The sequence below is a fragment of the Larus michahellis genome, chromosome 1, assembly GCF_964199755.1.
Source record: "Larus michahellis chromosome 1, bLarMic1.1, whole genome shotgun sequence".
In the NCBI taxonomy this organism is placed as follows: domain Eukaryota; kingdom Metazoa; phylum Chordata; class Aves; order Charadriiformes; family Laridae; genus Larus; species Larus michahellis.
In genome coordinates this window covers 123,172,751-123,190,180 of record NC_133896.1, presented here as the reverse complement: position 1 = coordinate 123,190,180, position 17,430 = coordinate 123,172,751, and the positions used below count along the sequence as shown (strand labels likewise).

The 17,430-nt window shown below is 37.4% G+C and overlaps 1 protein-coding gene across 2 annotated transcripts in view; it reads right to left on the bottom strand.

Annotated features, from left to right (window-relative positions):
* Window positions 1-17,430, bottom strand: part of DYRK1A (dual specificity tyrosine phosphorylation regulated kinase 1A) — an 87,329-nt gene that overhangs the window by 18,068 nt on the left and 51,831 nt on the right. For both annotated transcript variants that reach the window (XM_074602087.1, XM_074602098.1), the window contains one exon: window positions 5,894-6,099. In XM_074602087.1, the coding sequence (XP_074458188.1) occupies window positions 5,894-6,099 (206 nt within the window). The remainder of the gene's footprint in view (window positions 1-5,893; window positions 6,100-17,430) is intronic.

Genomic DNA, 17,430 nt, shown 5'->3' with positions numbered 1-17,430 from the left:
TCTTTGAGCTTTAATGAATGAAGGAACAGATAACATTTCCTTCTCTCTCTGGACATATGCTTTGTTATCTAAAAAACAGATGGCACTGTTCCTTACTAAATGTGTTTTATTTTGATTATGGGAATTTCTGAGCACATATATATATATTCTGTTAATGGAATGTTTTAATGCAGATTTGTTTTAAAAAGAAAGATACACCACCATCCACATTCATTAAAAAAAGAAAGAAAGAAAAAAAATTCTGCTTCTGTATAGTATATGTTCCATTTTACAAACAGAATATATGATGAAGATTTTTATAATATAAGCGTAACTTTTAGCAAGAATTTAAATTGCAATACCTATTTAATAGAGTCCCATATCAAAGAACTGAACGGACCAGCCTCATCTCCTGCGCCCCTTGCTACTCCAAACCCTTCTTGTATCACAATAATATAGAATAGGAAGTCAATGCTAATCCCGTATCATGGTGGGCCGCCACATAATAGATGGTGCCTCCAGAGGGTCAACAAAACAGATGTTTAATTGCTATAACCACAAACCACAGTAACACTTCGCCATAATATAGAGCAAACTTCAGATTTTTAGAAAAATGATCAAAGAGGAAAAAGTGTATGTGCCACAGAACAAGAGAAATCCCACACTGTTCTTCAAACTGACTGTACTCAGAGCCAGAACTATATGCAGGTAGGGACAGAATTTCAGTCCAATTACTTTAATCATTTACTTGTGTTCTGTATTTCCCTCCTATTCTGGACTCCTTCCCCAAATAAATAAGGTTCTTGAATAAAAGTACTAGTAAGAAACAGGTAAGTTTAAAGTTAAATAAATCCATAAAACCAGCAAGGAAACAAGGGTCATCTGCCCCAGAAAGGGAACGAAAAACCCCACTCTGAAGTTCTTGTTGCCAGAGCGTAAACGTATTTTTCTAAAAAATGTCCCAAGATAAACGGAAAGTGAGAGAAATGCTCTTTACTGAAATGAACTGCATGCTCACATTGAGCACAAGAGTCTGGTGAAGCCTGATGATCACTAATAATGATGTTGCTGATTAGGTAGCCGGAGTAACTGAACTAAGGATTTGCTACTGCCTGCTAGAACACATTAACTTTCCAATGATCTAGTTGGAATCAATAAAATCTCTGGCCAACATCTGGTCAGTAAAACCTAAAATTTCGCAGGTGATAACCGATCTTAGACACATATAGAGAGAAAGATGTTTAGCAGTCAGCCCAACCTTTGAATTCCAGGTGCTTCATGAAAGCTAAACTGTTGGAATTTGTTATCAAAATCTGCCCAGGAATCTCACCTCAACTTCCTTGTCAGGTAAAGGAATTTTCTAATTTTTTGTACTTAATTGAAAAAAGTTTCAGGCAATCTGAGTATCCATGATGAAGATAAACATTAGCACAGCACAAAAGAAATGCTTGTTTGAAGTTGTGAAAACTTTCAAGCTCTTATCTTCTATTCACATCAGGCTATGTTGAACTCTCAAGATGCAACCAGTTGAAAAAGGACAAAGAAATATTACTGCTTGTTGCTGCTAAAGGAAAGAGGTCTTGCAGATCTTATCTTTTCTATTCACTCTAGGTCACACGCTCTTAAAGCTTTCCTGAAGCTGGCTCTGGCACTTGTCAGAGAGCTAAGACCACAAAAGCAAGAGCAGGACCCCATCCTGCCAGCAGGCCGGCACTTGGTGAATCACAATCACAGACTTCAAGTAAACCCTTACAATCCAGCAGTTTTCGGGAAACAAAAGCCTTAAGCCTGACTACTGAAGGAAAAAAAAAAGAAAAAAAAAAAGACAGAGCTAGAAGTTTTAAACTGTAATTTAAAACCTCATAAATAAGTGAAAAACAAAGCAATCTGGTTGGCTTTGAAGTATCTTCCTGTTATTTGTTTCTTGCCAATGATGAGATGAGTAAGTTTTGGCCGCCATAACCAAAAAGCAATAGGTGCAAAAGAAGATGATATAAATAATATTTTAAGGGTAACGTATAATATAAATACACATAATTTGTAACTTTAATATAAATTGTCATTACTGCTTCCTAATCTTTAATCTGCTATTGCAAATGATTCATAAAATACCAGAATTTGGTCTGCAAGCCATTACAAATCAAAACACAAGAAGGACAGAGTGGGAATAAAAACAATAAATTAACATTCAAGGCCTAGCTTCCCCATTATTTGGTTATGAATGAAAATCATTATGGAACTTGAAAAAGACAATACTCCTCCAAAAAAAGGGTCAGTCTCCAGTAAAAAGACAGACAAAAAAATAACCTGATAAAACATAATAAGGCAGATCATCTTTGCTATTTATCAAAATGACATCACTTACAGAAAACGCCGCTGTTCTACATGCTAAAACTTAACAACTACTCTTAGTAACTGACAAGCAGTATCCTTATGTGTCTTCCTGCAGCCTGAAGAAATTTACTGTCAAGAGAGGAACTACTTGATATCTATTATTTCTATAACACTTCAGCATCCCCAAAGCTGAGGCTTCATCCTGGGTTTTGTTTTCAAGCATGTACATTTTGTCTGGATTTGGACAAAATGCAGTAAAGTTCAGCAAATGTAGCAATCAAGAAAGTACCCTTTGTAACCCTTGTATTCTCGATTCCGTCAATGAAAAGATTCACTCAACGATACACTAAGCTGCTCCGCAAATTATTTAACAGAAGCAAGTTTATGGAAACGATGGGATATTTCAGAGAGAAGAGGGCAGGGCTTCATAGAAAAAGGCAGTTTGCCTGGGCAGAGCACCGCCTTGAAGCAAGGCTGGCACTGCAGTACGGCGCTCTGGCCAGCAGATGGTGGCTGGAACTCGGGAAAGAATTTTGCCTGGCAGTCCCGGCATAACCACCGCCGACCCGGGGAGATTCCTGCTTCCTTGACCCATCTGGCTACTGAATCAACAAGGTAATGGGAGCACTCTCAGGAGCAAAGGGGCTGGCAACTTGCTATTAATCAACTGTTGGATGCTTGCACCCAAATGGGCTACTTCTAAGCTGCTGAAACCGGTAAGCACCAAAGTGGACCCAATTGTCCTGGCTGCTGATGACTGCTGTTGCATTAGGAAATGATGGGAAACTGAAGCTGACTTCTTGTCTGTTTGACTGGATGCAAGACATTCCATTAAAAGGATCTACCCTTTAAGAATTACACTTTCTGTATCTGCCAAAAGTCACCTTTTTCTTCCTCCTATGTTTTATGGCTATTAGAGCAACCTAAAAAGCCTTCTACAACATACATTCAGCCTATTCCTTTGCTGTCCAAGTTGAAAACATGATCTTCTTAACCATACATACTTGAAAACATAGAAGTATGTCACCTTACGTGACTGAAGAGAGTTTGTCATTACTAAAAGGTTAGTCTGGTGTTACAACCTTTAATAACAGACAAACACACAACAGAAAGAACTAGTGGTGGGATTCCAACAAAGGAATGAACAACCACACAAGGACGGTTCAGAAAATGATCTCTCCAAGAGTTTTTCAGAATTGACATATACAGGACAGAACTGCTTTTACCAAGGACAGAGAGAAATAAGTTGCATTATATTCAAGGCAATACCTTGAATAAAAAGGATTCCTGTAGAAATGTCATAAAGAAAAGAACCGTAAGATGTATGTATCATTTAGACATGAAAACCTAGATGGTATGCAGATTACATGTGGAGTGAAAGGCAAGATGGTAGTCCACAGCAATGGAGAAACCTAAGACAGCACAAAGCCTTCAACAATAAAGAATCAAGAAAAAAAGGGTAAGAGTTATGTTTTAAGGGCTACTGAAGGAGAAAGAACCAGAAAATTTTCTTGCACAGAGACAATGTCTAGAGCAGATGATCTGACTCAGTAGCACAAAGATGCTAGCTGGATTTGGTTTTGCAGAGAAGATTAACCAGAAGAACAGTGCAAAGGCAAAAAGCAATTGAGACTCCCCAACAGAAGCTCATACAGAACCTCCATACCAACCTGGAATCTGGTGAGAACGCTTTATGGGACTTGTTGATGGGAGAAGCACAAGAACTCAAAGGAGTCACGAAAAGCAAGTAGTCAGAAGACTCCAAGAAGCTGCCCACCACCGAAGTCAAGGGTACTGAAAGCAGCTGATGAGCTGAGGACTTACGCAGAGGACTATAAAACTTCAACAATGCAATTACAGTGAAACAGAAGACAGAGGCTACAATGCAGAAAAAACCCGATGCAACTCGAAAAATAAAAAATAGTCTTAGTGGTGCAAAGACAGCTTGATTGCCATTATTCCTTCATATAGATAACTTTCCAGAGCCAACCATAGCTTTTTCCCTACATTTATATCCTCATCTCAGTGTGTTGCATTCTTTGGTCAACAATTCTTGGCTCTTCTTCGAAAACTATTCTTCAGCTACCATTTAAAAGCCATTGTGACCACAGAGAGTAATGGATGGTGATAATCATACAATTCCTTGATTTTGCTGTTTGTTTTGACAACATGAACAACTAAGCACTAACATACACTAAAGCTCATAAATGTGATGCCAGATAGTAATGCTTAGAGTCTCTTGAAAGGTTTAAGGAACAGAGCAACTTTTCTTAATTGGCAGACTGATTCACTAACCTCATTGTAGAGGTTCTGGGGGACCTTTAACCTAAATAAAAGTCACAAAAAACACCTTTGTAGATTTCTCAAGCTAAATACTATTACATATGAGTAGATTTACTCTTCCTACTGACTGGCTTTCAAGAAAGTAAAAACATTCTTTGCCAGCTCCATTCACTTTGCCATTCTTCACAGAGCCCTAGTCATTACAGATCTCCAAATCCTAGTATCAAATATCCTGGCACTTAGTTTGACCATTCTCATCCTCTTTAATCCTTCCCTCTTTCAGCATAAGTGCCTTCCTACAGAGCAATACCAACAGAGCAGCTCTTGATGGTACCGTAGATTTTTCTATCAATGCCATACTGAACACAAGAACAGACCTGAATTTGGTAGCAGCAAAAGACTTCACTCTCCATCCTCATTAAGTGGAACGTGCCTCATCAGCGTACACCAAATTTTGAAGCTCTGACTTACAGACTTGGGGATTTTAAGCTTTGAAACCTATCTGTGTTCACATCTCCATAACTGGGCTGTGCCATTTTTAAGAAAGCAACAGAACTGTCTCCTACACAGGGCAATACTAGCTTATGGCTAGCCACCTAGCATATTAGTTAGGAAGCTACTTCAGCAGTTCTAGCAACTCAAAAACAGTAAGGAAGAAACACAGATCTTGACAGTTCTAAAGCATCCATAGTCATCATAATCCCTGTGTTCATTTTACTTCCTTGCAATAGTAAGTAATAAATTAGTAGTAGTAAAATCCCAATGATAGCATAACTTTAGATTTTGCTTGTTTTTAAAAAACACGTATCTTCCTTAATAAAATGTATCTTTTGTGAAAACCTATTTCAAATACACTAACCAGTGACTCTGAATTAGAAAACTGTCCATTAGAACACGTAATAACGCAATCACATTCTAACATCAAACAACCCTAAAAAAAAAAAAAAAAAAAAAAAAAAATCGAACAAATATTATTATACTCTCTTTCCAACTCTCCACTGGACAATCTTTCTCCCCTCTCATCTCAAAAATGTTAGAAGTAGAATAATCACAATAAATATGTACCAGATCTTTAAAAACAATTTCCAGAAACTTATCCATCCACCCATCCTAGAAGAGTCAGGAGTTAATTAGTTTAAAAAAAAAACAGAACAAAACAAAAACAAAAAACCAAGCAAAAATACAAACCACCCCCAACCCCACAAGAACATACGCCCTGATCCTGTAATTTATGGGTGTATAATATATTTAGAGAAAGAATTATTACATCTACAGTGACTTCTTTGTTATGACGTACCTGGTTTGTTAATAATGGAGGTTGCTCAAGCTGTTCAGCATATAAGGCAGAAGAAACCTGTTGGTCATTTATGTTCTGCTGCCGACGATCACTGTACTGCTGATGCGAATGGGACATCTGTCCAGCCATCTGAAGGCCAGTAGCATGGAATGAAAACGATGGTGCAAGCCGAACAGATGAAGGTTTGCATGCTGAAGTCTCTCCTCCTGCAAAGACAATGTGAGTTTTTAATGCAGTTAATGGCTTTAAATTATTTACCTCAGTTAGCCTCCATCTCCTAGCTTACAGAGCTTATAAATACACAAGAGTTTTCATACACAACGAACCCAGAAATCATTCTCATGGAAAAGTTATCTAGCTGAAGTGCTTCCTCTAGTTGGAACTACATGGGTCCTTTCCAACTCTAACCATTCTATGATTCCCATTTCACTGTGACAACTTATTCATTAACCGTTTATTCCTATTTATCCTTAACATCCCTTTTCTAACATCTTCACTTATATGTCATAGTGTCATAACTCAAATGGAATTTGACAGGGGTTATTTTCAAATATAAGAATTTTGTGTATGGATTCCATGAAAGCTAGAAAAAAAACCCCAAGTTCTGCTTTTCAAGGCTGCTCACAGCAACTTTCTGTACCAAAAGAAAAGCAGAGCTAGTGCCCTGCCTCAGCACCTCATCTTCCCTGGCCTTAATGTTTACGCCTTCCTACGAACTGCTTAGCTCATTAGACTACATTTTTAACTCCCACCCTTCTTCTAACACACACTGTACTTCAACTCAGCTTCCTGACTCCTACTGCTGAGTTTCATCGAGTTATAGGTAGCAAGCACCATAATTTGAATTAATTCCTTTTTGGGAAGGTGAAATCAGACTGCAAGAAGCAACTGCGACACAACTGCAAAGCAAGAGACAAACAAAATACTTGGTGTCAAGTTGCAGAAGAATGGCAAGCTGTATGGCCAAAGTACTAGATTCCACAACATCCTGAAAAAATGACAAATTCCACAGGCACAGAATCTGCCTCTAACTGGGACAGATCCAACCCTTGTTTCAGACATCTGTCAGATGGCATTGAATTGGTTCGTAGTCTACCTGTATCTTCACTGTCCTTTAGCAGTGGTGGACAAATTAAAGTACATTTTCATTTTCTTTGTTTTCTAATGAAAGTTTAGCATGTTCCACATTTAACATTCATCCTTTTGCTTTTTGCTGACTATGCCGGAGGGGTGAAATTCTCTAAATGGATGCCATGTTGGCACAACATAAGAGACAGTGCAGGATGGGACAAGTAGCCAGGCACACTGAAGCCAACATTGCCACTGAAGGAATACGTGTGGAATCAGAAGCTGAAATCTGGAAGCCTAATTATTGGTAAAGATTAAATTTATAAGCAAGATGTGAAATAATCAAGCACCTTAACTAGCAAGGGAAATCCCCATTTCCTTTACAATCGAAACCTTGCAAGAAAATACAATCAGTAGAAAACAGTAGATGAACACCGCCCATCAATTTTACTTTCTTAAAAATAACTGACTGATCATCTTGCCACCTATTCTAAGTTAAGAAAAAATAAAATATTGAGAATGACACTGCATCACTGACTCAGTACCTATCAGGGCAGTAAAAGAATTGCATGGGATGAAATCAAACACCATTTTACATTTAGATCATTTTAGATAAATATATTCAATAAAAAAAAGTCAAGATAATATTCAAACAGCTCTAAATAAGAAAGCCTACATATAGTATAGTCACTATTACTTTAAGAAGGGAGAAGTGAAATTCTGCAGAGAAATACCTACTGACAGACAACTGGTATTTTTCTCCAGTGTTACAATTTAGTACTACTAAAAGGCTAACAGAACAAACTGCTCCAGAAAATGAACTGGTTGCCCACAAGCACCCACATATTTTCACAACAAAAAAAATCCAACAAAAACTCCCCAAACCCTTCATGAAATAACTATGATATATGAAAACTTTTTTGTGTGTGCATTATGGTGCCTCTGGTAACATGATAAAATATCAAGATGACCTTACAAATGGAAATAAAATAAAGAAATTCCTGACCTAAAACCCATTATAAGCTAAGTCAACTTAACATTGCACAAAAAATTACTTTAACTCTTCTGTAAAATGTCCATTAAAAACTGCTTTGTGATTTTAAAGGAAATACAGATCCTAGTAAACTCTCAAAGTGAAACTGTCCTCCAGAATTCAAACATAAAGTGAAAATATTAGTTAAATATCTGAGTGTAAACTTTTTAAAATACTTGCATCTTTTTTCTGTTTTCATTCCAAGTAACATCTTATGTTCACCTATGAACTGTGCAACAGGTGGTCATCTTCTTTTTTTAATTTAAAACTATGTATCATGAACTTCGCGAGTTCACATTTAAATACAGGCGGAAAATATGTGCAAAGATTCTAATGCATCAGCTGATCTCTCTCAAAGATATCATGGTTATTTTATATATTACTGCATCTGTCAGATCATGTAAAAATTGTATACAAATATTTTTTTCTCACTACTCTATTTTCTTAGTATCTAAACTCCATTTTTACTAGAGAATCAGAGTTGATCTTCCCTCTGCACAACTTGGGAACTTTAGTGTACATTTACTTTTCAAGATACACGGGGAACACTCCTGTAAGAGTGGGTGAACACAATGTGAGACACTATTTCGTATATCTACTTTCTGCTCTTTTCATTTCTGCCGATTTTCTGCTTAACCTGAAAAAAATAAAATATTCTCACTTAGCAACATCATGGTGACTGAATTTAAAGACAAAACAATATTTAAATCAGATAGTAAAAAAAAAATAGCACCAATTCTAAATTCTAGAGCCAATTACTTTAAAAGATTTAGTTCTTGTATTTTTTTACCCCAGGCCATGGTTTCCCAATAGCATACTAGACATGTAGCAAATAAGATAACTTAATAAAAACAAATTTTATTTTAAAAAATTCTGCACTTGCACATGTCCCTAAAAAAGCAGAAAGCTCACATATATACACTATAAAATCCCAGTAGCATGGAGTTCTCATTTACAATTTGACTTCATAGTATCTTCCGACACTCACTCAAAAGATCACAACAAATCTGAGGATGAACTGAATAATGCACTACACACACTTTTTAAAAAAATAAGAGGAAAAGAAGGAAAAGTGGAAAAGATTAGAAATATAATTATCTCACAAAAGAACAGTCATAATACTAATGTTTCACTTCAGGTTTAAACTTTTGACACTTGCACACCCTTTCTCTCCTGAGTCCACTAGGCAGGACAATGAGGCTGTAGCTTTCCTGGTCTTCCAAACTGATGATGGTCAATTGGACCAACTCAGTTAATTCAACAGCAACACCCCAGAAAAGAGCTTCATAATTTATAACAAAGTGATCAGACTGCAGAATCACAAAGAAAGTCTCTCTAAGAAGCACAGTTTGACAAATAATTTATTCTACTCATTCAATGTAACTTTTTTTTTTTTTTGAAGATTCTCTGTTTGTGATTAACAAGCATCTACCTATTTGCTTGGAGGTAAGTCATACACAACCTGTGATGTCAACATACATTCAACATAGATGAATAAAATTGTATCCAACAAGAAACTTTTTATAAGCCATTGTTCTTTGGTACAAATTTTCATCTTTACAATTTCTTACTGTCACTGAAACAGAGACACACGAGTTCACAGACTTGTCTTGCTGAAAGCAGTCTTAGCTATCAACAAAAACAAGTTATGTTCAAGATATGGTCCCTGATGAAATACCTGCCCTTGCCACATTTCGGACTTTGTTCCATGATACCTGCAATCCTACCCCAGTACAGCTAATCCCAAGAGAACACTCATAATTTCTATTATGAGCCAAGAAACACCCAATGACAAGTTAGGAAGGAATGAAGGGAGAAAGAAGAATTGGCGAGAATAGCAATCTTGACCTCCTTTGGTTTTAGGCTGAGGAGTCAGTCAGCTATAGAAATAGGAACATTTGTGTAAATCAATTAATTGAGGTTCCCAAAGCCCCTCATGGCCGAAGCTCATTTGGAGAGCTCTAGACATTCAAAAAAGTAAGTGATCTACTGACCACCATGGGAGTACTAAAATCCACAGGAGCTCGTTACCACACCACAGCCACAACTTCTACAGGATAAAACCACCTAAGGAACAAGGTCTAGTCAATCACCAATCCTCCTTTCTAACCACTGTAAATTCAAATGATTGCATGTTGTGATTACACTTTGGGAAGGAAACAAAGTGACAGAAAAGAAAAAGTATGCCAAGATCTCTATGCATGAAGTGCATTAAGGGAAGCGATTTATCTTACGCAAGGGTCTTATCTAACGTGTTAGTTCAGGGAATGGCATAAAAATATACAGGTTTTATGTATGCATACAGTTTAAGTTTTTGCAGTTTACAACAACCTCATCACAGGCAAATATAAGTTTAAATCAGAACTTGTCATAAAGGTCCAGCTACAGAAGGCATCCCTTATTTCAGCCTTGAGAGTGTATGTCCCTTTCCTACAGTCATGAATGTAACAGCTCTTCTGAAGTGAAGCTGTTCAGAATACTGTTTCATTAATGACATTCCATACAACATAATATAAGCAAAATATAAATGATAACAACAGTAACTTCTTGACTTTTGTAAACTTACTGTCTCTGGAAAGTAACAAGTGAGGAAGTAGCACGCATTAATAAAATCCTACACTACCGTATAAGCAAACCACTGTTAACTACAAGCAGAAGAAAATCCTTAAAAGGGGACCAATACCATAAATGTGATGACAGAGAAAACTTAGATTATAACCTCAAAAGAGGTTCATAACTCAGAACTATCTGAAAATACAGATACTGCAAAAATCGATTGCTCTATCATATGAAAGAAGGTAGGTTATATCTCTTTAAAGCATCATCTTAACACAGTGGAAGAGCCTAAGTTCAAGAATGTATTTCGTTATTTGGGAGGATCGCAAATACTTATCTCATTCAAAGTAAGTTTGTTTTAAATGACTTTTCCAAGTATTAAAGAAACTAGTAACTCAAAGTAGAAAAATCACTTGAAATGGTAGTTACTGAACAGTATAGGAAAAATTTTGTTACAATTTTGCATCAATTTTTAAAAACTCAATGCAGTTTCAAAATTCAATTTCCTACTTCATCCATTTTAGATTCTGTTATTCCCATTTTGACATCAGTCTACATAACTCATTAAAACATTACCTCTTCCCCAAAAAAGTATCGTAAGGTAACCAAGTGGTGCAATGCATTGCTGGCCTTCTCCTTTCAACATAAAGCAAGGCACAAATATTCACCAATGGACTGCAAAGAGTAGCAGGTGACAGAGTGCCACCTCAAGAGTGGATCACTGTTCCTGAAGAAAATTGTGCACTGTGGTCATTTAAATTTGGTACCTAAGAATTTGAAAATTTCAACTGAAGTTTTCCCTACAGCTGGGCCATTGTAAAGTTTTGTTCTCTGGACAAGACTGACTGATGTCTAGTAAAATTAGAAGCTGTGCTACAGCCTTTCCCACAGTCACCGACTGAGCACTGGCACAGCTTGCCCAGAGAAGCTGTGGATAACACATCGTGGGCAATACTCAAAACCCAACTGGGCACAGTCCTGGGCAACAGGCTCAAGGTGGCCCTGCTTGAGCAAGGGGGACGCTGGAACAGGTGACTTCCAGAGGTCCCTTCCAGCCTCAATGATTCTGCGATTCTGTGCCACAAATGTCAGCACAAAGTAAATGACAGGATTGATTCCTTTGAATTAGGGAGTTGTTAGATCAGCCCCTCTGTCATGTGCGACTGCATTTGGAAATCCCCATAGCAATGAGATGGTTTCTCTGCATTTCAGTCACCCAACTCATTAAATACATACTCTGCTTCTCAAGGTATTTATCCCTCTTGGTCCTTCTGTCATAATTGTACTGAAGTATTCTATTTAAGTATACTCATATCAAGGGACAAAAAAATGGGGTAAAAAAAAAAAGGAGACAAACTCAGACATTAAAATCTTTAGAACATTAAAAGAAGTGACGTTTCCTTAATATTTCTTCATACCTACTTATGTCACACTTAAAAATTAAACCCAAAAAAGGACCATTGTAACACTTCTGACGCCATGAGTTATACAAGCTTGCCTTCAAGACTGACAAAAGCATCCTCCACTGCAGCAGCTGATCTTGGTTTCATGACACCAAGAGACAGAGAGTTCTCTACTAGGCAGCATAACCTTTGCAACAGCTTTAAAAATACTTCACTGTCTATTGACTGTTGTGCAAGATGAAGCAGATAAAAGCAGTGAAAGTCACATCAGCGTTCTAATTCATACTTTAAAAAGTTCAAATGTAGTCCTTCCCCATGTTTGAGAACCTATCACTAACCTGCTATCTGGGTAACTGATTTCCTTAAAAATTATAACAACTTCATAGCCCTTTCTGTACCTAAGCCCCCTGTATCTGGCTTCCAGGCAGTGATTGCTACTTCCGCAGAGCACTTTGGCTGTTTCCTAATGATGTCACTGTCCCCATTTTCCCACTTCTTTGTTCAACTCAGCTCAAAGAAGAGGCAGAATTTCTTATCGGATCCATAAATTAATGACCGGTAAAGTATGGCACAATAGCATTTAACTGGCAGAAATAATGCAGAACTAAATTGGAATCAGTGGAAATATTCCTTGGGGGTTTATCCTGCACTGTGGGGTCATCTCATTTTGAAGTATGAAACTTTCTCCTCTGCACAACTCATCCTCTTCCATTCTCTTTGCATTGCTAGCACTTTTCTTCCTGTTCTTCAACATTTTCCCTGTAAAGATCATTGCTTTGACCCTAAATATTTTGAGTTTCCTTTCACCTCCTCTCCCTCCTGCCCCATCCTCCCCCTTTCCTTATTCTATCTCTGCTATCTACTATTTGGCTCATTCAGCAATGTGCAGAGGTATTCCATCTCAGTCATATGTTTGCTGCTGAATGAGAACCTGCCAGAGAACAAGACCAGAAAATAAAAGTGTGAACTGTATCATTCACCACAACGGGTATTGTCACTTCCACACTCGAGTTCAGGAGCTTGTGGGCCTACACCACAGACCAAGTATGGTAGTTCTTAGTACTCCATATGACTGGTTCAGACTTTAAATCTTTTTATTTTCAATCCCTGCTATGCCACCACAGATGAAGACTTCCACCTTCTTGTTATATTTTTTTTCTATATTCAAATTACTGAATGTGGCAACAGCTAAATTCAGAAAATCCTGTATTAGTCGAGGAACTGTACAGCCCTCTTCCTTCACGTAAGACCCACCTTTTTTTGCAAAGTCAATAGTTTTACAGAGTTCTGGTCAATCTTTTTTTTTTTTTTTTTCCTCCAAAATCCATGCTTGGAAAAGTTCTCAGCAGCAATGAGCATTATGATACCTCAGCTATTACACTGAGTGTACCTCTAAGAAACAAGTTCGGAAAAGCAAGACGACTGATTTCTGCGTTGCATTAATACCCAACCACCTCTGCATGGTATTAGCACATCCTAAAACAGGCAGCAAGCAATTAGCAATACCGACAAACACTTGTCTCTTGAGAACTCTGTTCAAATAAACCCACATTTAAGACAAGTTAGACCTACCTGAATTCTGTCTGAGCATAATACATGTCAAGCACTTGGGATTTTAGGGTTTAGAACAATCATCTTTCAAGCAATAAGAAAATGCCAACCTGAACTCTAAGTGAACTACTGCCCTACTGAACATTGCGTTGCCTATTGTCCTCATGCACTGCATTTAAAATGACTGCATGGAAACATGAAGGTACACGGACTTCACTCAGCTTGCTCTGGAATGAGGAAAGTTGTGAGCGAACACAGGGAACAAAGGGAAATTACCTGTAGCAGCTACTGTAGAACAAACAACTCCGTTATAAATATCCCACACTAGTTCCTCCTCTGGAAGGAACTGTAATATTGCGGAGGAATTATATCATTAAGAATGGCTACTTCAGAAGCTATTCTACAATAACTATTCAGTCAACTTCCCTGTACAGAAATGCCAAATGCTACTTTCTCTCAAAGCAAAAATCAAGCCCTAAACTTAGAAACAACCACCCTCTCAAGTCCTGTTCACTAGGCCAATCCACCTGGCCCACCGAATCCTCCTGCTTGTGCTCTTTCCTAAAGGACAGAGTTGCAGAGATGATGAAGTGCTTATGAGGTGACACAAAATTACTTCTGGGTGCCATCTTTCCCAACAGTTTGCAGACCTTTGACATGACTTGTCTGTCACATGTCCGGTCATATGGCAGAGATGGAGCAAGAAATCTAGAGAAAAGACAGGCCAAGCGTAGACTTCATTAATGTCTCTGACAGTGTTGTGCCTGGCTTGGCTATCCTCTTCCCTGGATAAGCTGCAGCAGGAGATGGACTTTGGACGGGACTTGTATGCACACACTTTATTGCTTTTGTGCAGTAAGGCCTGTACTCAGGGGACACTAGTTCCCTCTACTGCAGAAATACAGTGGCTAAGACCTGTGATGGAGAAATTGTGGTATGTATCTCTCCCAAGCCACTTCAAAAATCTGGTACCAGAAAGACTAAACGCCACTGCTCCCTGTAATCCTCCCACAACAAGAGAAGGAAATTTCTCAAACTCATGAGCAACTTCTGATTTAATCTACTGGCAACACCATATAAATGTATATTTCATTAACATATAAATATTACTTTGAGTGCACTCTGGAGAATCTTAGAACTAAGAAAATTTTGTGAAAGTGAAACTACTTTTTTTCATAAATGAAGCCCAAGATTGCAAAATTTCTCCACTAAAACCCAGAGGAAACACACATACTCTGACTTTCAAAGTCAAAATCTTAAGCTCTGTGAGAACTCTGCTTTCACGTTTCTATTCTTGAGAAGCAGGCTGCCTAAGAGCGCGTCTGAAAAAAACCTACAACCCCACAAGTAAACAGTGAGAACTGAACCTATGTACATGCCTTCACATAGACCAGAAGCCTCCACCTAGGCATACACTGGACTGAAAGAACATTAAAATTGAAGAGTATTGTGCAGAGAAGTTCGGAAACACCGGAATACTTCCACAATTTCAGTGTAGTGCCTCTATGTAAATAAGTTATGATACTATTTAGTTACATGAATACCCGCTTTATTTTAAGGGACAGAATGGAAGTAGCGTTCACTGAATAGGCTGCCATACAATAGAACTTTTCATTTTCATTGTATTTAACATAATATCCCTTGACACTCCTTAGACTGTGCTCCAAATAAAATTATTACTGTCTGCATATATATTCTATAGAGTAGTCATTGTTTTTGTGTCTATGTAATTCACAAACAACAATTTCCTTCGGCAATGTTCTTACGAGACTGGATTTTATCCTGTTCTGCATAAAAACAGGGAGACACAGGTTAAATGCAAAAGGGTCCCGTGATTTTAAATTTCTAATTTTGTACATATAGAATTTCAAAGATTTTACAAAGACAAGGAACACATACTAGTAGGTAAATCTCTGTTTCACAAAGCTCCACAGAGAAGCAGCTTTATAGGTTAAGTTTCAGGAATTTGGGAAAAGTAAACCAAATGAGAGGTCTGAAATGGATGTTCATTTCTGCTTGCAAACAAAACCAAACAAGAGGTGGTACGTAATTCAAGCTGGACTAAGGACTGAAAAGTAACATAACTCTTTCAAGCAAGGGGGCACTAATACAGGAATTACTCATATATCAAACCAAAGATCCATTCGAATCTGCGTCCTGCGTCTGAAAGTGGCCAACAGCAGTCACCTTGGAAGAGAACAGGACAAGCATACAGCAGTAGGTGCCTGGCATACTCATCTACTCTGCAGTCCAGGAATTACATGAAGCAGAGACTTTGTGATTAACGTGTGTATATATATGTTTATGCATATATACATATATATCATGCATCCTTTTCTTCCATGGACCTCTTGAACTGCTTTTTTTGCCTTTCAGCTTTTAGCATCCAGAAGATCGCAGGCAAATGACTCCAGAGCTTACTCACTGGCAGGAATCAAGCACCCCCCGCTTTTGTTTGTTGTGAACTTGCCCTTTTCATCTGATGGCCTCTGCTGAACAGCAACAAAAATTAAGGCTGCTCTCCTGCAAAGAGGCAATGATACTGACATGAAGAAATGAATGAGAGGCTTCACATCAGCAACTTTGTTTATTCTGCTGCCGGGTGATTGGTTTGGGTTTGGTTTTTTTTAAGCTCCCTTTTGACACACTGCCTTCATCTGATCTTCCAAAAGATGATATTCTAGTATTTAGAGAATAAGAAACATTCTCAACTGTGCAACTGTATACAAGCCAACACGCTTACTAGTGAAGGTTTGATCTTTTTCTAATACATATTTAATATTCTTCAGAAAATTTCCCACCACATTGTAACTCCGTCCAATTCTTCATCATAAACCTGTTGCTTGAGAAACACTTCAAATTCAAGTACTTTGGATGATGATTCAGCCCAACATGGTATTTATTATTATGCCAAATGGACAGGTGAAACCAAATAGCTCATCAATCAATACGTAATTATTGAATATTTCATAAACCATATTTAAAGAAGAGGACCACCAACATTTGCTTAAAAACTAAAAAAATTAAAATAAAATTAATACTAATTAAAATAAAATTAGTATTTTATTAAAATGCGTAAAAGAATAAACCACTTATTTTTTCAGAGGACACCAACGCTGGTGAAAAGGTACCAAGGGTAGGGTTCTAATACTTCTTTTTTCTCTCCCCCTAAAAATTTATGTTTATTTCATGATTTTATGCAATTATTCTAAGGTTACGCAGTTTATAAGTTTTCTAATTTAATGAAAACCCTGACATTTAAAAAGGGGGAATAGAAAGACAGGGGAAAATGGAAATCTACGTTTTTTATGATCACGGTGAAAGTTCATAACAGCTCTTAAAATAGAAACAAAGAATGAAGTATGAATATTTTTCCTAACAAAGGTTTGAAAACAACTACTTAATTCCAACTATGTAAGCGTATTTAATCTAGGTGAAAGGCCCACACCTGTCCTTCAGTTCCCAGTGCAGCCTGTGAAAAACACAAACACAAACTGAAAACACTGTTTTTATACAGAAAGTTCTGTCAAATTTGGGAAGTAAAAAAGTGTAAAGGAGAAAACTACTTTATATGTCATGGTGATCTGATAATACACACAACAGAAATTAGCAACGTTAAGTTTAAATTAATGATTTTATGAAAGTTGTCCCATTAAACATGCTAGAAAAGAATCTCTAAGCTCACATTTCAGAAGTCTTCAAGCAAACTTCACTTCAAGTACAAATTATGTTTTATCTTAGTTTTTAGCTTCTAAAATGCACTAGAAATCACCGAGTTTCCCTATTAAAAGGAAACGTTTGCCTTATTCAAAAGCATTTAGATTTACCTCTGCTGTCAGTCTTCTAAAAGGCTTACAAAATAGTTGAAAAATCAAAATTCCACCAAAGTGAAAATCAGATTTTATCATAGGCTGCGTTTTAACAGT